Source organism: Anomalospiza imberbis, chromosome 11, assembly GCF_031753505.1.
Source record: "Anomalospiza imberbis isolate Cuckoo-Finch-1a 21T00152 chromosome 11, ASM3175350v1, whole genome shotgun sequence".
In the NCBI taxonomy this organism is placed as follows: Eukaryota; Metazoa; Chordata; class Aves; order Passeriformes; family Viduidae; genus Anomalospiza; species Anomalospiza imberbis.
The window spans coordinates 10,386,018-10,409,405 of NC_089691.1; the positions used below are offsets into that span (position 1 = coordinate 10,386,018).

General features: G+C 38.3%; 1 protein-coding gene across 16 annotated transcripts in view; it reads right to left on the reverse strand.

The window, feature by feature from the left end:
• The window catches only part of ERC2 (ELKS/RAB6-interacting/CAST family member 2), a 414,962-nt gene that overhangs the window by 391,044 nt on the left and 530 nt on the right, over positions 1 to 23,388 (reverse strand). For 15 of the 16 annotated variants that reach the window (XM_068201794.1, XM_068201804.1, XM_068201803.1 and 12 more), the window contains exon 1: positions 5,945 to 6,738. The exons of the other annotated variant lie outside the window; for it this stretch is intronic. In XM_068201794.1, the coding sequence (XP_068057895.1) occupies positions 5,945 to 6,601 (657 nt within the window). In that variant the 5' untranslated portion in view covers positions 6,602 to 6,738. Of the gene's footprint in view, positions 1 to 5,944; positions 6,739 to 23,388 lie in introns of those variants that run through there. 16 annotated transcript variants of the gene reach the window in all.

Genomic DNA, 23,388 nt, shown 5'->3' on the forward strand with positions numbered 1-23,388 from the left:
ACTCCCCACCAGTGCCAGGAGCCTATGCTCCTCATCAGTAACAACAGCAGAAGGCAACACACTCCCTTCTGGCACAGCTTAGTCACTGTTCCTCACCAGTTACACACCATCCCTCCTCAGCACAACAGTCCTGCTGTTTTGGCCTCTTCCCATTTCACAGATATTATTATTTTGGACATAATATAAAATCCACTGATATCATTCTACTTTGATATTCAGATAATGACCATTTGATCTATTCTATGGGGTTAAATGCTTAAGCACTCTGTCGCATCTAATAAAGTAAAGAAGAATATTTTGCACTTACCTAAATTGCCATCAATGTACATGAGTTTAAATGAAGAAACAAAAGTGGAAACATGCAAAATAAAGTTAAAATCAACAAGTATGCATGCAGCTCAAGACAAATATTTTTTTAAAAGCTGAAGAAAGTAGGAAACAACAGTACAGTGAAAAACAGAAAACAAGGTAAATGGGTGTGATGAACCTACTGGCTTTACAGAATCATCCTAAAACAGCATAAGAAGCTTTCAGTAGTTGTAAACACTATATTAAAATTTGATGTTGGAAGTATTTTTTTCTTGAAGAGACTCATTTAGTAAAAATACAGCCAATTTCTTTTTCAAGATTATTAAAATAAAAACATACCTCAGGTAGCATAATAAACCACAAGCACAACATTTCTGTTCCTCAGGTTCCTAGCTTTGAGTTGTGTAACCATGTACTTCATTAACATTCACATTAACTCTCAAAATCCCTGCTGTTTCAGACATTTACACAATAAGATGGGCTGAAAAATATTTATACCCCAAAAAATCCTCCTCTGACCACAACTGGTATTAACAAACAATGAAAGGTCCTTTCCAACCAGTAATCAAGTGCATACTTTGACCCATTAAGGAAAGCAATACCCATCTGTAAACTCACACTAAATACCCAAGTGCTGGCAACTGCCTGCATATTCCACTACAATGAACCTACAAGAATTTCAAAGGACATAAACAAAATATCTAAAAAAATTTTTTTTAATAATGTATACCTTAGTCTAATCAATATTTTATTAGGAATATAGTTTAATTAGTACAGAGAAGGGAACTGCCATTTCAGAATATTTGTTAATATATTTTCTTATTGTTCTATTTAGATACTTGTCATGAATCAAAGTGAAAATGAAGAGCACATTGTGAAGTAACATTGACCTACTCACAGTTCTAAATTCATAAATACACATTCCCTTTACTGATTATTTTATCAGCTCTATTCTATTAATTGCAGCATCTGAGTTATTCCCATTGCTACAGATGGACAAAAGTTACTTGGAGAAAAACTATTCCAAGCAAATTTTTTATTCAGAACTGTAAGTCCCAGAGGAACTGCTCACTATCCTTTTTATCCTCTCTCCATCTCATTAATCAGAAGTAAATTCCTGCAGTATCAGGATAGGAACTAAACTTCAAAAGATCAAAACTTGTAATGTGTTCTCAAAGAACACATTAAGTCAATTAAAATTACCTGGTTTTTCGTAAGGGAAAAAAAGGATCATGCTCACCCATTTATTTCCAATATAATCATGCCATGCCTGAAAAAGAGCTACTGTTTATGGCACACAGTGTCCATTATGTGTTAATTATGTAGTATTAAATGATTACATTTTTAAGTAAGTAAAGGGGGACTTATTTTGTGCAACAGGGCTTAATAGGCATTTTAAAAAATATCACAGTGATTCAGTTTTTGCAATGTCATAAAAGCAGCATATAAACTGATAAACATTAATATATTGTATTAGAAGCAGCTAATCCCAATAAATTAGTTTTCCCCTCTTGACAGGCAGGCAACAACCTTGGAAATGAATATTGCTGAATAATGTCTTGTGTCTTCTCAGCACTTCCCACCTCATGGCCTTCTGCTCTCCACTGAAACCTTCCACACTAACTCTCATATATATTGCACATGATTAGAAGCTTCTAATCAAGCCAGATTAGAGAGATTAACTATCTACCTAGGGGAAAAAAGCAAAATCTCTGTTTGAGACATGGTAAATGGATGATTCCAAGATGAAGAACTACTTTAAATAGTTAAAAACATGTAGAGTACTTCCTGCCCCTATGTATGCCAACACATGTATAAAATAATTCCATTTATGTTGCGAGAAATATCACAAAGAATATGCAGAATAAAAACCAACTAAATGTGGGCTGTGATACTAAAGTACAGGTGCTGAAAGCTTACACTTTCAGAGATATAACAACTTTCAAAAGAAAAACAGAAATGTCCAAGTTACTGTCCATAAACTTCCTCATGGATCTCCTACTGCTTCCAAAAGGTTGAATTTCATCAATTTTCCTGTTGAAACAGACCCTACTATTTCAAACTAATTCATTTATTTGGCAAATTTATTTTCATTTATAATCCTACTTTGCAGGATGTTTTTAAGCCTTCCCAACCTTGCCATTATCTGGATGCATAACATAGCCATCCTTTAGGACACTGATGAAAGCCTCAAGCACATGACAGATCCCTACCAGATCCTACTGGAAACATTTCCAATTTCACAATGAATCACTGATTGTTACACTTTTACATAGGCTTCCAATCAAATACATCTCCATGTAACAGCAATTTCCTGTCATGTGCTTCCCACCAACTCATTAAAGGGAAATCTTTTGAGACAAAGTTTTCTTAATATCAGTATGTTGCTACTGCTCTTCCATTATGCATAAGGTGTGTTTTCCTGTCATCCAAGAAAAATCAGACATCTTTGACATTATTTTTGATAAATCCATATTGGGTGTTAGTGTATTTTTTATTTCCCCTCTCTATATTTAGAAGTCGCCGATGATTTTTTTAAATACAGCTTCCAAATAATTCTTTGGGTTTTGCAATATTTTTTTCAGAATCCACTATAAAAATATGAAACATATTTCACTCATTCTCTCATTTCACTTCTTTTCTGGTAGGCAGATTTGCCCTTCTCCAGTCTCCTGGGAGCTCCCAAACTTTGCCAGGAGACCCAGAAATCCAGGCAGGGTCACTTTCATAATGGACAGCCAATGTGAAAACACTTTTTAGTGTTTCAGTCTGAAACAACTCCATTTTTAAGAAAGTTTCATAAGCCAGTAAACCTCAGACACACAAGGACAGACTGACCACTTTTAGGATAGATGTTATAGAGCACATGGCCTTTTTTGTTCTTTAAAATTACAGCTTTTTGATGATTCTAATTTAAATTAGTTGCTTGAAAGAATCAATAGCCTCCTGAATAAGTGCGACAAACAAGCTGACACAGCCAGCTTGGGCTTCCAAAGCCATTCCTTCAGAAAGGCTCCTCTCCAAATGCTTACAAGAAAAATAAGCAGCAATTACCTAAGAGCATGGGTGCTTTTTTACACAAATATTTTATTACAAGAGAGGAAATAGCAGAAACACATGGTTGACTCCTAAAACCAACCGAAGGTCCCTGGAGTTTTACTGGAACCTGTGGCTGGGGTTTGTGCTGACTGATACTTCCTGAGTAGCCCAAAGAACAGGGTGATCAGTATGATGACTAATTTTCCTCATGGTGATTGGTTATTCAGGGCAATAAAGACAAAAAAATAAATGCAAAGAAGAATTTTATATGACTAAGCAAATAGTCAGAGGTTGGCAGATGAAATTCAGGGAGATAAAAGTGGCACACAAGTGAAAATAATCCCACCTTTAAGCATAATAAGCTGGGATCTAAACTGGTTAGAATTAATGCTGAGGTTTTCACCAGTTATGATAAATATTTCCATTAAGATATTAGCTTAGTACTCAGTAGCAGCAAAAATAAAGGCATCCAAAATTGGAAAGAAGAAAGTAATTGTTGGTAATTTCTGTGAGAGAGATACAGAATAAAAGGGCAAACACTACAACATCAACACAACTCATTTTACACCCTATCAAAAATATCTTATGTTTTGGTCCCCTCACCTCAAAAAAAAAAAAAAATCACAAACATGTAATAGATTTGAAAAATATCTTACTGTTTCACAAGGAATTACCACACATGGCAAGATGCTCCTGTCTGGAAAAGAGCTGAGGGAGGGATGTGATAATGGCACTGTAAAGTCCTAAGTGGCACTGAGACTGGCACCAGACATCAATTATTTACTGCTTCTTTCAGTACAAGGAGCAGGAAATCCTAGCAAAAGCAGCTGAAGCCTAGTGCAAAACCAAATGAAAACGGTGGTTTTTCACAGTATGTTAGGCTGGAAGAGCCTGTGGACACTGGCATTTTAAACAGGTCCAAATGTAACTGGCTGAATTTAAAGTTCACTGAGTTATTAAGCACAAAGAAACAGCAGCTGGATCACAAGGAGCACTCTCTGGGGATACCACTGTACTACTTGTCCTCTTCTGTGAATGTTTGGACACTTAGCAACGGAATAGAGCTACCCAATCTCTGTGTATGATAGAGGAAGGATTCATGTTAAATATACACACAGGACAAAATGCATCGCTTCTGTCAGGTTTGCTGTTACAAGAAAACAAGAGAGTTTGTCAGAAAGATACAACATGAATGAACTCAGAACTGAGTTACTAGTTTACTTTCCCTCAAGATAAGCAAAACTAGCTTTTAGGGAGAACAACCAAAACAGAACCTCACAGGTGCGTGACAAAGTCTCTAATGCCAGATTCAAATTCCAAATATCAGTATAAAATATTAATGTGACATTTCCATAAGAAACACAGTCTATTAAAATATTTCTTCTCCTAAGGTGACACCAACTACCACCAAATTAAGTACCTAACCAACAAAGTTTTTGAAAAACAGAACCTCCACCATGCATCTTTTTGTTAATACTGGTTCTAGCAGCATCCCAGTGCATCTGCTATAAATAATCAGCAACTGCTATTATCAGTCTGGATACAAAAGTTACACAAGACAGTAATAAATTAATTCATTGGACTGAATTCCTGATGACAACCCAGCCAGTTTCCCACTGAAGTAACTGGTAACAGACTTGCCAGCTCTGTAGATATTTAGGTTCATGACATGCCTAAAGGTGGAAAGTTTGCTGAGAAGCTCTAATTGATCACAAACTTGGAAGTAAATTAAAACTCTCAGTTGTTGCTGCCTGCCAGCAAAGAAGTTTAGATTTGGAATCTGGAAGTGAGAGAAACACAGGACTGTGTTTTTGTCTGGGGAAAGTTAACAGATGGTCTAAAAAGGAGCAGCTTTAAAATAAGACCAGAAGCCAAAAAGTGTGTGGAAAAAGGAAGAATAAACTTTTTTATCTATTCTGTACTGCTGTTTCATATAGCTTTGTATATATAGCTGTATATTTGATATAGCTAAGTCTCAAAGTTTGACTTCATAGATTTATCCATCCAGACTAAAATACTTTAATTTTTTATAACTTCAGGAAAATAATGTTACTATGAGAATAGAAGTATTTGAAATACATATTTACAAGATAGTCATTTACTACAAGGCAGGTCTCTGAAATGTCACTGAAAACTTCATTCTGTAATGCAGAAGTACAGAAAGCTGAATATGAAGATTTATCTTCTTTTAGCTTTAAAACTGTTAACTCCCAGTACAGCTTAAACAAAATATGCCTCTGGATATTTATTTACACTTCTTCAAAAGTAGCTCATTTACCTCTTCAGAAAATGCTGCCAAGACAACATTTAGACAGTTGCATAAAAACCCTAGAGAAAGTTTCAAACATAAGAGAAATGGTAACAACAGTTATTTTACCCATCTAAAATGTGAAGGGATGCTGCATGAAGGAAATTATAACATGCATTTGGATTCTTATTAGTGTGCTTTCCTGCAGTTTAGCAGTCAGGAGCAAATATGCCAAGATATAAAATACTTGTGGCAAATATCAAACTTGTGCCAGCACTGGTTACAGTACCAAAAGCAAAACATCAAGTGCTAGGTTGTAAATCAACACAAACTTTCAAAAGTACTTACCTGATTTTCTTCATGGGAAACTCTCATCTGTTCTTTAAGAACTGACATTCTGGCTGCTTCTTCTTTCCTCAATACTCTCTCTTTCTTTAGCTCAGGACTCCAGAAAGTTTTGATGCTGTTCATAGAGGACCCCAGCTTGCTGTCCTTAATGTCTAGTTCTTTTCTGAGAAGGTCATTCTCCCTCTGTAGATCCTTAAGCTGAGCCTGCAGATCTAACATGGTGCTATCCCTAACCTGTCTCAGCATGGAAGGAACCTGGTGGTGGTGGTGGTGTGAGGATGCGGTCAGCCCTCCGTGCTGGTCAGTGTAAGAAAGGACATCTGTATGTGACAGTCCAGCAGAAGCGATATTGGGGCTGCTCCCCATGGCTGTGACTCGGCCACCATACACAGCTCGATTTGTAGCCCTTCCAAGAGTCATTGTGCCCTTTGGGAAAGTAGTAGAAGCTACACCCTCGTGGTCACTCAGGTACATTGGTCCAGATGTTGCATAGGCTGCGTTAAGGGACTGGATGTTCTCCATGGACAACGTCTTCCCTGTCCCCCCTCCTCCCCCACTGCTGGTTCGCCTGTGGCCCAGGCGAGGGGACCTTGGCAAGCGGGGAGACCTGGAGGGACTTCCTTCCAAGTTGCTGATTGTTCTTGCACTTCCATACATTTTTCTTCTACTTTGAGGTACTATTTAGTAAGAAACTAGTAACACTAAAGTTTAATGTTAAATTAATAATTCCGGCTAGAAATGCTGGCAGTTTCACTGCATTCTTCCAGTAGGCAAAATCTTTTCCTCCCAAGACAGACCTGAAAAAAAAAATATTATAAGATTAAGTTTTCATTTTGGAAAATAAACTTACAAGTAATCACCATATATCAGAAAAACCAACTTCCCAGGGTAATAACTACAAAAATAAAAATAAAATCTGCTATAAATTTTGTATTTAGGATGATTAGTTAAAAATGCATTTTCAAACTAATTTCAATCAAAATAAAACTCCTAATTTCTTTCTTGCTAGAAAACTTCAAGCTAAAACTTGTTAAACTAAGTTGGAATGAACAACATGGGCCCAATAACATACCTTAGCTGCTATGTTAATAGACTTAAATGACTGACAATATGAAATTTATATTAAGAAAAATATTGTTGGCATAAAGAACTACCCTCTTAAAGCCTCCAGAATTCATTCCCAAGGCACACAGATATAAAAGAATCTTGTTGATTTACTTTTTCAAGGTTTGGCGTTTATCATCACTGTCCAAATCTGCCCCTCTCTTCATCTCTCACGCAGCATTCAAGAGATGACCCACAGCTTGGTCCACCACAAGAACCTGTTCAGCTTTTCTGCCATCTCAACTTCAACACACTGGCCAATTAAAAAAAAAAAATTCTCATAATGGTGATTGGGGCAGTGCAACTGCTAATACTAATTCTCAAGTGCCAGCCATCCTCTGGACAAATAAGTCAGCAAGCCCTCTGAGAAATCCATCCTTGTATCTTTCTAGTGGCCTGAAATAGTTCCATAGCTCCTTCATAGACAAATCTGCCATGAGACCAGAGCAGAAGATCACTTTCCTTCCACTGGCTCCTGGCAGATCCTGAGCAAGAGCAACAACAAATCTTCAAAACTGACAGAATTCACCCCAACCTCTTCCTCACTCAATCAAAAAACACAAACAAAGCAAAAACACTCCATAAAAAAACCACTACACTCCAGTCTGGTGAAAAAAACAATACTGCTGGCAGGAAATGCCAGTGTCAATTAAAACTGCACACAATAAAATATTCCTAAATACAGCAGATATAACACACAGACAGGTGGTGGGGTTGGGTATAAATTTGTTGATCCTCAAAAGCAAAGGTACAGAATATTGAATCTTATGTCCATACTTTTTTCCTTTTCAGTCTGATAAATCAATACATTTCTTACTTAAGAGTTACTTAATAATTTACTTAGCCTTCTGTTTATGCCTCTGATATATGTTTTTAGGTACTTGTTTGGCCTTTTAGAGCTTATTAGTTGTGGTCTTTCTTTTCTCAACTTGTGTGAAGTTTTGGAAGTTCTTATATCAGAGAACACTTATCTTGCTTAGCACTCCAGTGCTTACCACTGAGCTCTACAGAAAAAAGGATCCTCATTCCTTATCCAAAGGGAAGCTAACTTCTCACTAAACTTCTTAAACAATGTTCAAATGCTGATTGAACATTGTAACTTCCATAAGCTTGGGAAAATTCTGAAAGCAACAGGAAAAAAGAAGCAAAACACCACCAACCAGTGTTATTACCTACACAGCATTTCCAATTTCTTATCTTTTCCCCCTGGAAGTATCCTAAACAAAACAGAAACCTCTGTGTTGTAAACACAAACACACTGATGATATGCTTGATTTTCTTACTTTAACAGGCTATTAAGGACAGCTCATAGACCAAAAGCTCAAAACCCTGAATTTGAAAAAATTCTTTGGGTTTTTCCATTTCCATTTGCAGTTTGTTACTGTCTACAACCTGAATTATACAGACTGACTTTCCTGCAAACACCTCAGAAAAAGGCAAGCACATGGAAATATGCTTTTTCAACATGTGTACTTCTTAAGGATAAAACTGGAGCCTTTCTTTATGGCTGTGAAGTCTCAGACACAGTAGAAGCCAGACACCATTGTTTTATGAAAGAGGGGAGAAAAAGCACCTGCATCATTTTCTGCTCTTTACTGCTTTTACATAGAGCTTTCCTAGCTTCAGGAAGATTTACTGTGTGTCTCAACACATCAGGAACTGGAGACATGAAGAAGTAGCATCAGCCTCAGGACCTCAACAATTGCCACACAGATCATCATCCACTGCCTGGAGAAAAAGAGAGAGGAAAGATCCCATCTTCCAACAGAACCAGCTGACAGAGCCATCCTACTGAGCTGAACTTAGAGTGGACAGGTGAGATATAGACAGTTCTATTTTGACAGGTAAATTTATTTTATATTGCTATTTTAATTGGACAGGGAGGCAGGAATATTAATGTTCTCAAGTACTCTTTACTCTTTATTCTTTACCAAAGTTGTAGATGTTGCAGTAGCCACGACAAAGGAGCCAGAAAGGTCATATCTCCCTAAAATCTTCTCTGAGTAAAAAAGTCACCCAGCTTCCTTCAGTCTGGTAGGGACAGACTGCAGACCCACTACACACATTTTCCTATGAGAGTTGAGTTTTAAAATCCAAATCAGCTTAGTACTAGAAAAAAAAAAAAAAACCCAGATGCTTACCTGCTTGGCTCAATATTTTCTTATTTTAAAGAAATGCCTTTAATGTACATGATGTAAAATTAACCATTATAATCACAAGTTTATTATTCTGCATTACAAACAAAACTCTATTTTATGTGGATCATTTTAGGGTCCAGAAAATTAAGCATGCATTCTTAGCTGGGGGCAGGAGGGCAGGCACTAGACACTTTGCCCCATGCTCTCATCAGCCTTGAAAACCTCAGCAGACCTGACCCCATTCATGCCAAAGTGCCCCTGACACCGGTTACAACTTCAGCTTGCCTCATTCTCCACATTCCTGCCCCACCTGATCACCTGCATTCTGCACACAGCAACATCATGGGCTCACATTGCCCACGTGGCTGAAGTCTGACAAGTCATTTTATTTGTTTTTTAGCTTTCTATTTTTTGAGAAACCTGGGGCATAGGATTGTAATATGGATGCTACTAGAAGACCTCACTCAATTTAGTTTCCAAATCCTTACTTCTACATTTGATATAATTACAGAGTTTGCTTGAAATACTCTATACACAGTACCCTGTAAGCTCTGATTTTCAGTGGTTACACACTCTTACATGCTGAGGGATGATTTAGGCTTTTAGTGTCCCCTCCTGCGGCCTGAATCACCTAGTCAGCAGGAAGTTTGGGTATCAGCCAAATACTTAATAGCTTTGCACAACTACTTGCCAATATTAACATTGAGCCAAGAGCTCAAACATTTGTAAAAGTACCAAAAGCTTTAAGGAAACCTCTTCTTTAGAGTTTACCTCCCCAAAGAATATATGGTGACAGTTAAGTGCAGAAATTATCAATCCGATTGCAAACTGTCTGAAACTGTTTAGTACTATACAGCTCCCCATACATAAACCAAAAGAAGACAATGCTCATATTTTCTCTGCCAGGACTTCACTTTGAGGCACCACAAAAGGAAGGAAATTGACAGAAAAAAAAAAAAACCTGTTCCATAAAAACATGTCCTAGCAAACAATGATTTCTTTATTTTTATAACATCATTTAAAACACAACATCTCCATACACAGAAAACCAGGAGCACGTGTGAATTAAAAGTAGTGACTAAGAGTCAGAAATATTTCTAGCACTTTCTTCTGTTTACCTAGGTTTTCTACTGCTTTCATAGTGGCACAATACATTCTCACAGCAGAGAATATTCTTTTCTTCACATGTTTTTTGCTATTAGTGCTGATGTAAAGGAAAAAAAAAAGGCAGCAAGCTGTTATGAACTAGATATGGAGAACCCAAATCAGTTGTAGAGTATCCTTCCTTTCTTCATTAATCTGAGTGAGCAGCCCAGCATGTCATCTTTTAATAAAGTTTAAAAAATATATAAATACAATGCTCTTCATATGGTGTTAGTACAAGAACCAGCATTGTTTCTATTAAAAGGACAAAGTGCTCTCTTTTCCTGCTTACCAGGCTGACCAAGTAACTTCTTCTCACCCACCTTTTTTTTATCTGAAAAAGAAAATAATCCATTTCTTCCTGCTACTCTACTATTCCTTACAAGATTGAAAAACAAAGCGTATATGACAATTTCAAAAGCAACATTTTCATTTAGGTTGCTTACAGTGTCCTGAATCTGCATTTCTTATGTAAATTTAAGATTTAATACAGTCTGCACAGTACATTTTACTAGTTAACAGATATTAATTTATCCCCTCTCTTGTAGCTTGTTGTAAAAATTACACATATGTAGTTGTAAATAAAGTTAGTTCCAAAGCTTGTTTTAACCTTGTGAGCTGTTCATGGCCCTGAACTCCCATCAGTGCTACATGGAAGAACTGGCATTTAGCACCTCATAGGAACAGCTCACATCAAGCCTGCCTGCCTTTCATTTCTCTTTCACACAGAAGAAAATATGAAGGCAAAAGTAGGAGTGGCTGCTTAATATGCATCTAATGACATATATGGAAAATAAAGTTGTCAGGCATTCTAATGCTGTCAGGTGCAGTGACAGCAATGAACACTTGTCATGCAATCAGAACACTCCACCAATTGAAATATTTGCTCAAAATGCCATATTAAAAATCTTGAAAAGCGAGCAGTTCTGACACCATTATCAGGACTGTCAATTATATTACTCTCAAATATATTTAAGTGAAGGGTCAACAATACATTTTTAACTCTTTTATACAAGTTTCATGGGTTTAAAACAAGCCTAGTGTTCAAGAAAGGTGCATTTCTTTCAAAGCATTTTACTTTTTATTACAATATTTGAGACATTATAATTGTTTTATAACATCATAATAATTAGGCTTTAAATAAAATAAGTAATATTTAAACTCCACAAGTTGACATCTCCATTTTTTATAACTTTCAAGTTAGGTCTCTTTTTGCTCAAACTCTTAATATCTCTAACACTTCCATTAAAACAATTATTTCCTGCAGTCCTGCACTTGACAAGTCTTCCTGGGGTTTCTAAAATACTTAAGGAAGGTGAGAAATTTCAAGTTTGTTTCATTTTATTTTTCTGATGTTATGCAAGATGTTAAAGACCTGAAAATTGAACATTAAAAAAAAAAAAGGCTTCTACAGCCAAGCAAAGGTAGAACCATCACATCTAATTGTGATTGTTATGCCAGAGAACACACACTATCTTTGTAAAAAGCTATAGGGCAGCCTATCTGCCAAGTCTGGGCAAACACAACCACATAGAGTCTGTAAAAGTTCCCTGCCAGTGCTGAGCCTTTCTTACTATCCAGTCCCTTCTGATTAAACAGTCACCCCCAGATGCAGGGATGTTTAGGGTTACCCTTTGTTTAAACTATGAAGCACAAGCACCAACAGTGATGTGAAGAGTTCCAGAGGTGCAGGGTAAAACACCTCAGCTGCAACTGACTGAAGCTCCCAGTCCCACACTCACTATGTCATTGTTTTGCTGCCCATCTGCTCCCTGCAGCTCTTAACATTGGCATTCTATTTTTTATTGACAGGTGGGAGGGTGGGTGGTGTGAATCACAAGCGACAAGGGATAGAAACACAAATTCCAAAATAGTGCTTGTCCCTGCTCAGTTTTTCGGTTCTCAACTTCCCCACACCATAATGACGTTCTCAGGATACACAGGTATTTCTAAAGACCCAGCAAGCTTTTGGTTTTCCAGAGAAATATTTCCTAACATTTCAGTCCTTGCATATATGCAGGTGTCTTGTATGCTAAATTCTGCATCCTAGTCTGTATTCATCATGCCTTCCATCCTGCAATTGTTATTCACTTGCTTTTTATTCCCTTCTCAATAAGAATTCTCATTTATCAATGCAAGCCTGCATTTACAAACTCCACTATTTTGTGGAGGATTCTTCTAAGGCACTTGGTAAATCAGCAAACGGTACTTTTCATTTAATGACTATTAAAGAAAAACAACAACAATCATATGTCTTGAATTTTTACTAAAACTGTTTTTTGGGGAAAAATAATAGAATGTAAAAGAACACAACATTCTTCAGGATTACTTGAAAGTTATGCCTAATTATTAGCACAGTTATGCTTTGCTTTTGTCAGCATTTACCTAACCTGAATGACTAAATTTACAGAAACACAGTTATAGACTGAATTATCTTTTGAGAAGGTAGAGCTTAAAAATAAGCATGATTTAAGAAAACATAAGAGTTTCCTAGGAAAAACCATAAAGACCAGACCTTCCTGTACTGTGAGCATTTATACCAATTCTTTGAAACAAAAAGTTGTTCAGCTAGTAATATATATATTAAATGCATATTAAAGACTACATTCATTTTAGTGAAATAACTTAAGAACTGAAAATACTGTAAAAGGAAATTGACCAAGTTCATAGTTGGACCTGTAAATTTGTCTATTTTCACATTAACTATGCTTTAAAATTGTCTGTCTTTTACAATTATGCCATATTTTTAATTTTAAGATGCATTTATAGCTCTTAATGGTTTAGAAACCAACAGAGATGCTCTCACACAATGGAGTACTTTCAATTGAATTCAATAAGGCTACTCTCTTGAATGTTACTAAACACGGGCTTACACATTTGCAAGATAAAGCTATATTTTTCTTTTTTGCTACAAAGCTTCCATTCTCTGTAAAAAGGCAACAAAATAGTCATAGGATCAGCTATTAAGACTGTGCAGCCTCCAGCAGTTTCTTAGAATACTTAAATACTGGGATATTTAGGAAGCCTCAAACTGCAAAACTAGAAGCATGTTCGTGCATTCAGCATGCTCTGAACCGTCACAATGTAAAAACCTGTAGAACATCTCTCCTCTGTCTTTGATCAGATACAAGAGCATGCACGTTTCAGTACCATGCCAAAGAAAAACTGGCTGTGCTTCAGCCACATCAGATCAAAGCTGTCCAAGGAACTTACGGGCTCTGTAAGCAATGCAAGTGATTTAGCAGATTAGCTTTCAATTCATCATAGAATCAGCATCCTGGAACAATTAGAAGACATTGCACTTCAGGAATTGCCTTTTCATTTATTTATTTATTCACCAAAAGAGTTGAAGAGTTCCCCAAGCACTTGGTGGCTAGCTCGTAATTTCACAGCACAGCCCAATCTGCCCCCTTTGGGCTCACACTCAGCTAAGCACAACCACACCAGTTCACAAGAGCAATTTATAAGTCCTCACAGGCACCTGACTTAACATTTGACGTTGAGGACAGATGTTACTGTAACTGTTTCCTTAAGGAAAAACAAATGGTTTGAGCAGATTTCAAATGAGGTCTATAAATGAAAGCTGAGGTACATCATGACTGCCAAGACTCAGCTAATCAAAAATAAACTTGCTGTACACAGCAAACTGTCTTCCAGAGAAGCATGGGCACTCCTGAGAGTACCCATTTCTTCCACTGTTATTGGACATAGGTAAACAAAAAGAACTGTGCTTTATTTACCAGGACATATTTGTCCACTAATCTGAATTGTTCAAAGAACATAAGTGCTAAAAACTGTATTTCAGCCATATGTTTTGAGGGAAAGAATGCACTACAGAAAACTGTTTAAGCCAAAAGCCTTACCATCACAGAAATAACACAGACCTGTGCTGTTCTATCAAGTAATTAAATAATTCAGACACTGCATGTGCCAAGAGATGATGAAATATATACCTAAGTAGATAGCCAGTAAATTAATTTTACTGACCATGAGAAGTGTTTAGGTAACACTGAAAACGGAAAAGGCAGCAGCAAAATTTCTAACAAGACTCAACTCATATTTGACAAAGACAAATCAGCTCCTGAGAATTCAAGTACTGTGGCCTCCAAGTCTTGCAATGAAACAACCCAAACATACAAAACAGTGTAACCACAAGTACAGACATATTAAACCTCCATGAGGAATTGGAATGAAGTGAGCAAGATGTGTTCTGTAAACCACTCAATGTATGGAAAAGATTATGTCCCATTAGTCAGCATCCCAAGTGTTCTGAGTTATTCACTTGGAGGGAAACTGCCCCACACATTACCAGTGCTCTGTGCAAATGCACTTTTGGACTAAATTCAGAAATGGCAGAGATTTGTTACATTTCTTTCACTTCCTCCAAAATAAATTGCACATTGTATCCAACTAAGCAATCACAATGCTTTCTCCAGTGGCTTCCCAGCCCAACTCCACAGGACTTCCTGAAACTACAGTGCATCATTTCCACACATACCTATACAATATATATTTATATATACACACACACCACTTTCATCTATTCACTTACTCTATTCAATGTCCCATGTCATTTCTCACACAATGAGAGTTTAATCACTTCGAAAACCTCTCAATTTTCAATTTTTGTAGAATTTAGATGCTAGATTCTACACCTGCACTATGACTTCAGTTAGAGGACTAGGATAATAAGCAGGACAAACAGTGGGGAGTATTAAAAAAAAAAAAACAGTATTTACTGCAAGTGGGGTATTCCAACCAAATAAAAAGTACATTGATCATTAAAGAAGCCACATGGTAACTAGTCTGAAACATTTCCAGTGAATGCCAGTCTGCAAGACTGTCTTTGAATGAGTTTTTAAGATAATCTAGAAAGCAAGTATCACCCTTCAAAAACCTAATCTTAAAATTTCACAGAAAAGCTCCAGCTTTGCTAAACATCCAAAATGTTAAAGACTCCCACACATCCAATCACAACTTGAAACTGACATACACCTCAAATTCTTAGACACATTCTTCTGCTTTCCTAAAAGCACAGAAATTCCAACTCTACACATCTCCCTCATCATTCTCATTTTAAAGTAAAGGGACAGCACATCACCTGCCCATTGCAAAGTCTAAATTTCTAATATCATGAAGGAATTCCAAGTTTCTGAGAATAGAAATGGCGTAGCAGTAATGGAGCCTTATCCAGAGAAGTGCTAAAACGCCTTTGCTGCTCCCGTCTCCTTTGGCAGAGCTCAGCACCTGAGACACTGTCCCTGAAAGGAGATGTGGTTCCTAATTGTTTCCATTACTTCAAAACAAAATCTGACTACTTAAGATATTCCAAAGCTGGGAGTCTAAAAGCCACCATCATTAAATTAATCATAAAAATCCCTGAAATCAACTGCCAAGAAAGCAACAACAAAATTTAAATTCCAGAGTGCTAATTCAGACACCCACATTTTCTCACACAAACATTGGATATCCATGCTTAGAAAAGCCCTTGGACCCACACACGTGGTCAGCTCCGGCTTTCCAAGCAAACAGGTTGGGAGTTTTTTTGCATCTTACATACAAGCAGTAACAAACCAACATAAGTCTATTTCACTTGATTTCAGAAAGACTGTGAAAGATTGTTTCTTTCTTTAAAATACTTTACATCTCTAAAAAGGGACTAAAACCAAAATACTCCAGAACAACATTTCACTGATGTTTCTGCTGATATGCTTTTGTATTTTCTTAATGTCAAAGTACCACTCAGAAGAAGCAGCACTACACAGTTCATTTTCAGAATTTAGTTTCAATTATAACCCTGAAAAAGAAATTACAAAGTAATTTTACTTTCAAATAGCTCTTACCCTTTTGCCAGGACTTAACAGAAAATATAAGCTAGTGTTAGTGTTGCAAAATATAAATAAATTGAGGCAAACTCATAATTGCTAAGTACATATGAGATCATTCGAAAACTAAGACTTAAATAACAAAAATATTTTAACACAATCCTAAACCAAACAAATAAAATATCACAGCTAAGAGGGGTCACATAATAATTAAAAAAAAAATCTGTATCAGAGTAAAATTTCCTACATGGATCTAAGATCCTCCATATCTCACAGGCATTAAAAACGAAATTAAACAGATGATAACATGCATCATAGTGGATAAAAATATAATAAACACCCTAAGAGATACAGGTGGGGGAACATATGTGGTCTTTGGAACTGACACACAGGCTGGTTGCCTCACCCTCTTTGAGGGGTGAACAGCCCACTCTTTTTTCTTAGTCATCCTTCAAAGGTCAGTAACAATCATCTTTCTAAAGCAAAAGAAAAAATATCACCTTGAGCATACTTACACAAAAACACATGATGAATAGATAATTCTCTAAGTATCACATATTTGACATTCTAAAATGGTTACATGTGTTCTTTTGGTATTTGGCTGCTAAGAATAAGGCCCACACTTTTCTACAGCCTTCAGAGCAGGCAAGGAATAGCAGGAGGGACCGGCATGGACAATGGATCTCACGCTACCATCCACCAGAATCTGACTAGCAGATTAGAGGAGTTGAAGAACCTCCCACAGGATAAGAGGCAGCAAGATGGGTCTCCAAATGCTGGCAAACCACAAGAGCGAGGATAATGAGTATAATAAGGCACTCAAACACTAACCAAGGCATTTCTCAGTTCTTAACTGGAAGATCTACCCCCACCCTGGGTGCTCTCATAAAACACAGGATGGGGCTTCTCCATAGTTCAAAGGTGTAGGTTCAACCTGAGCTGGACAGCCATAAACCCCAGGACTGCCCTTATCTCAATGAGCCTTCGGAAGAAGAAATTATGTTCCCTTCACTCACTGGACAGCCTCTCCTTCCTCCCAGATTCCTCCAGGAAAAGTGAAAATGCTAACTCACCTTGATGCCTTTGAAAGCCATTTTACACAGAGCTTTCAAACAAAAGTAACAGCAGTAAAAATCCTTCAAGGCACTGAGGAGATGGGGAGGCACTTTCACACACAGCCATTAACACGGTCACCCACAAAGCCAAGGCTTGGACTCTAAGTGTCTTCCATCAAGAAACTAAGAAAGCTTTTCCCTCAAAAACATCCTTAAGGGACCTGGATATAACATTACACACTCTGCGTGTGCAGAAACATACCCTTAAAGAAAAGAGCCCTTTTCCTCCTGCTGCTCGGGGAAAGGAACTAACGGGGAATGCACTGCTCCAGCACATGCGACCCTGAGGGGACTGCGGCTGAGGGAGCTTCGCCTGCTTTGCTGCTGGTGGGGTTTCATGGCTGGTGTTTCCTTCACCTGAGCTGTGGGAGCGTTCGCCATCCCCCGCCCTTCCACGGGCACAGTCCGAGGAAATCCCCCCGGCAGAGGGATTGGTGTGGGGGCCCCGTGGGGACGTGCAGCCCCGACACCGCCGCTGCGCGGAGCCGGGCCGGCAAGGCGGCCGGGCTCCCTCAGCCCCGCTGCCGAGCACGGAGGTGGGAGGGCAGCGCCCGATGTTCCCCCCGCACCGGGCTGGGAGAGGGCCGCAGGAGGGCTCGCCCCGCGCCCCCATCCAGGCTGCGGAGCTCTGCCATTCCCGGGGGAGGGAGGAAGGGAGGAGAGCGGCAGCGCGTCCCCAGCATCTCCGCTCAGGGCAGGGCGGCGGGGCTGACACGGGGGATCCGCTCGGTCCTCTGCCTGGCGACGGGGAAACCAAGTGCCGGGGCGAAGCGTCTTGATGGAGAGGAGCCTCCCTCCCTTCCCCGCCCTCCGAGGAGGGGGAGCCGGAGCGGGGCCTGCGCCCGGCGCGCCTGCCGGGAAGGGGCCGCGTTCGAGGCGGCCGCCCTGCACACGCACGCGAGGCTGGAGGTACAGGGATGGAGATAAAAACAAATCCCGAACCACAACAGCTAAGTGAAACCACTGATTTAGAAAGCCGACCAGAAAACTAACCCTGGCAAGTAGGATTTGCCCTCCCCTTGGCTGCACTTATTGGCCGCGCTCGTGTGCAACGAGCTCGTGTCTGCCAATGCCAGTGGTCGGCCGGCGTGCCCATCACCGGGGCAAGAGCAATTCGCCGCTAAGGGAATAGACTCCCATCCATCCATCCGTCCATCACAAGGCTTAGCAGGTAGCCGCCTAGAAATCAATCACACACTAATTAAAAAAAAAAAAAAAAAATCATCCTTCTCTATCAAATTACTACTGTAGTGCTCCCAGAAAAATATCTATGTATTCTTGGTAAATATAGGCGTGGACTTCATCACATCCATCACTTATCCAGCCTAAAATGATCTTTTCTTAAAAAAAAAAAAAAAAAAAAAAAAAAAAAAAAAGAATCCCAGCATCATAAATTAGGGATCCCAGTAAGTATTCATTAATTATATAACTGAAAAATAATACCCTGTTAGCATCTGTTTCCATTTGCCAGCCACTAGAAAGGAGCAGAAATCTCTCACCTTTTTTCCTGACATGGTTTTTAAAACACCAAACATTATCCATTATTTAGGTATAAAACTAGCAATTTCCAAAACTCAATTCTATTCTTGAAAACTTTAACAACAACAACAATATTTTTAAACACTAAGCACCAAAAAGAATTAAAAAAAAATAGACTCCTATGGCTGCTTTTAATAGAAATTGCAAGAGGTTTCTGGTTGACGATTCTGTAGGGAGAGGCACTCTGTTACCAGAATAAGATGTGCACTTGGTCCCATTTATTATAATGTGTTTCCAAAGCAATATAAAAAGCCAATTCTGCAAATTCATCTCCAGATTCAGCTACCAGACAGTTGTAAAAATCAATATCCAGCATTTCCTTGATCACAGTAAATTTACAGTCATGCATCCCAGCCATATTCTTGTTTAAGCTTCTCACCTTTCAAATCACTGCATCTGCCTTTCGTCCTCACATGGATTTTACAACATCACGTTTAGCTGGCATCCCATTTGCGCGGAGGAAGGCGGCAGCAGGGAGAGCCGGAGCCGCGGAATACCTGCGAGGGGCTGACGAGAAGGAACCTGCTGCAGTCGGGGAGGCTCGTGTGCCCCTGTCCCTCGTCTTTCTGTCCCTCAGCGAGTCTCCCTCAGTCAGCTGCGAGCCCGGCTGTCTGGGTTGCCAGTCCCTGACTCAACATTCCCAGCATTCCCGAGGAGCCGGGGCTCCAGCGGCGCGGCTCGGAGCCGCCGGGGGCAGCAGCAGCAGCGGCGCACGCAGCGCAGCCGAGTCCTGCGAGCGTCTGTCTCTGTCCATTCATCGCCAGCCCGCGGGTTCAGCCCCCACCCAGCCAGCGCTGCGAGTGTGTTACTCATTGTCAAACAGCCTAAAAATACACCTAGGTCTGCGTAAAACTGCAGAGGATAAATTGCTTTCTCGCCCCTGTTCTCCGAAGGCCAGAAACGTTCAAAGGCAGGTGCTTCAGAACATGATGTCTAAAAATCCATTGCCATATGCGTGCATTTACATAAACAGAACAAACCCAGAAATCTGAATCCGTGTTTGGGCTTAAGTGCAAAAGAAATTAAGATGACATCTGTATTTGTGTTGGTTTTTTTTTTTTTTTTTTTTTTTTGTTTTGTTTTTTTTTTCCAAAAAACAGTATGCAGGGAAAAAATACACAGATTAGCTGCTATACAAAGCCTGAAAACCATTTTTCATAAGAAAACTGCAAACTGCATTAAAAATTATTCCTGAGATTTTATTGCTTTTTATTAAGGGGAATGAAAGAAACTTCTATAAACATCACTGGCTTCTCATCCTAAGAACAGAGGGTTTGTTCCTCTTCTATTTTTCCCTCTTATCAATTCTTTTTAGTTTAATGGCTTTGTATACAATTATAAGTAACCACCTTCAGTCTTTAGCTTCAATGCACCTTCATATCTCAGCCTACACAAAATTTCACAAATATATTACATCTGTCTCCTCTTGATCTCATTGCCATAACAATGATTTTAAGAACAAATTCAGATCTGTAGTTACTTTAATATAATCTCAGTTTTATTTCTATTTCTCTCACATATGCATCTATAAACACCACTATTAAACATCATCGAGAAGAACAACTTTTATGGAATTACTGTTAAAAACTATGTCAAATCAAATTGATTTCAACCAATCATGTTTAAAATTAGTATAATCCCTTTATTGCTGTATCTGAATTATCCAAAGCCAGTTAAAAAAATTGGCTGCCACAGATATTTATTTGGAGATGCTAGAATGTCATCCCCAGCAGGAGCATAGAAGGTTTGTATTTCCCCAAGAAAGGGACATACTCTTACAGTACCACCCACCTCAGCTATAATTGCAATAGAGGGCAAATACTTTTTCTGAGTTCAAAGTAATGGAATAACCATGATTAAAATGTAGAGTTCAATTGCTTTTAAATCTGCATAATTATTTGAAGACATTTCTGTTCAAATAGTTTCAAAACTATGAAAAATATGGACAGAGAAAATCTGTTCCTGGAGAAATTGACAAGGGACATGATTTTGTATACAAATAATTTCACTTGATCTGAAAAGCAAACAAAGTATTCCTCAAGAGTTAGCAAGTCTGCGTCTGTAAGAAAACGGATAAGCACTACAAAACGTGGGTCACTACACTGAATGCTTCAGGGCACAAGAAGTGTCCATTTTCAGCTTAGCCCTTAATTTGGATTCCGTGTGAAATAAGAATTTCTTACAGACCTGTCTTAATATTGCTAAAACCAATTCTGTCTCAGTACTGTTAATGATGACAGGACTTTTGTTCTAAGTGGTGTCACCTGCTGACTTTTTTTAAACAACATGTCACACCATTCCTGTCTGTACGCAAAGACAAGGAGCATCAGGTTCTGCCTTATCTTTTTGTGACTCGTTCACTGGCAAAGATCAAGGGCCTTGTGATAGCCAGCAAAAGCCAGAAGTGTCCTGACAGAGGACCAGTAGCCTAAAAATCTTCTTTCCAAGGAATAATCACTGTGGGAAGACAGAGCTGCCGTAAGGCTGCAACAACACTGCAATGAATTAAGCTTGCTGTCATTCGATAAACTTTATAGCAGAATTCATCACAGCCCATCTCAGAGCAGCAGACCCTCTGCAGGGGACTGCCAGCACCAAAGAACAGAGGAAACCCACCACAGATAAGACCATTGGAGGGCTTTGTGGGAAAAAAATATTTTGCCAAATTTCACTCAACAGGACTTGTTAGAAAAATGTGCAGTTCAAGAGCAGGGGGGGGAAAGTAATCAGAATTTTACAGTTAATCTACTTATTGTATTAGTAGAAACAACATCCATGCAAAGAACCTCAGGGTCACATAATCCAAACCCTTCAATAACATTCATGCCTTATATTCAAGACCATGCCGAAATCCAAATCCAAAGGGTAGGATAATAGCAATTGTGTCCTTAAGGCTGACTTCTTTGAGGCTGATGGAAGTTCTCATTTCAGTCTAATCACAGGACCATCTGTGTTGTCCTTGGTGCCATGATGGAGGTGGGTGCCATTAAGCACAAAAAGAGCCAGATCATATAAGTAAACTACCACATTTTTTTCTTTTGCTTATTGTAAGAGGTTCCCATTAACTACTAGACATATCTTTCAGCCAACTGTTAGAGGAAAGCAGTCTGTTGTAAAACTTAAACCACTATTTATGTTATAAGGTGCCATGTGACGCTATGCCTAATGTTTGCACTTGTCAACAGTTTCTATCTTCAAATAGATTTTTGGCCAGCAGACTTCAGTTTATTTTTTTTCTACCTTAAAAATGCAGCATATTCACAGTTCGTTCTGCTTTCACATCAGGAGCCATGGAAACCCCACTAAAATTAATGGCAATTTTTTTTAATTATTTCAATTAGCCCACAACTAAGGCCCAAACCAAGTAAATATGAAATACAGATTTTTCAAGTCTCTTATTTTCCTCCATCTATGCTATACTGATGTTGGAAGCAGAAGCATGTAAAACATACTTATTACAACCATTGTTTACTTATTCTAAGTATAAATAATTCAAAATAACACATAATGTATAATGTTACTGTCTTCAATTCCTGTGCATCCCTTCATCTTTCCCACATCTTTCTTTTCTTCTCACCTGAGGTACTAAGACTTTAGCAGCAGCTTGCTCCCTTTCATGTTTTGATGAAGATGGATGTTATTTAGTGCTTAATTTCTTTAAAAACAGAAACACAAATAGAAGCTTCGTCCCTGCTGCATAATTCCTAGCAAGCAACTGCAGGTGTGTGCTTTAAAAACCCAGGAAAATGTATTTCAGCTTTAGTCATTGAACCTGGCCCCACCCTATTCCTCTGTGCTTCCCTAATTTGATTTACAGATCTAAAAAATAAGAAAATATTGCCTTTACCATGATGTGGTGATCAGATTTAGAGTAAGCACTTGACCCAAAAGAAACAAAAAGCTCCATACAAAGTAATTGAAATAAAATTCAGTTTTCTGTTGACTTCAGAATGAGGCCCTATCAGCCAAGTCCACAGAGATGGTGCATTCATCAGTTATTAACTATGGACTGTTCTTTCCTCTTTATGTACTCACCTACAAATACCTGTCAAACTGAATTACAAAATAGTTTCCACTACATGTTAAGCTTCTGTTTTGCTTTCCTCATGGCATATCACCCAAGAGTGCTATTGTGGTTTTAAAAATTATTAGTATAATTTATTTATTATTAATTTACATGATCACATGCTTTCCAAAGGAAGGAAAAGTGTTACTTGAATATACCTGAACACACAGGAGACCATTGAGGAATTCATTATAATGTATTATAATGCAAAAAACAAACAAGGAAAATATACTCTTTTGTAATTACATAATATAGCAGTTTATTGTGTACTGCACAGCCTATATCTAGTCAGGATAGAAATAAAACTACTCTGGCAGATGCTGTTAATATCACAGTAAGAAATGGAGCAAAAATACTAAAATAATTTAATAGTAAAAATATCCATCTCACAGAAGACCTCCAGCTTCCACATCTCAAAATAGGGCTATTAATAGGCTTTTGCAGCAGCTCTACAACATATTTCAGAGAGTTAAACATATTTCTTAGTAAAACTCAAAACACCAGGAATTTCTAA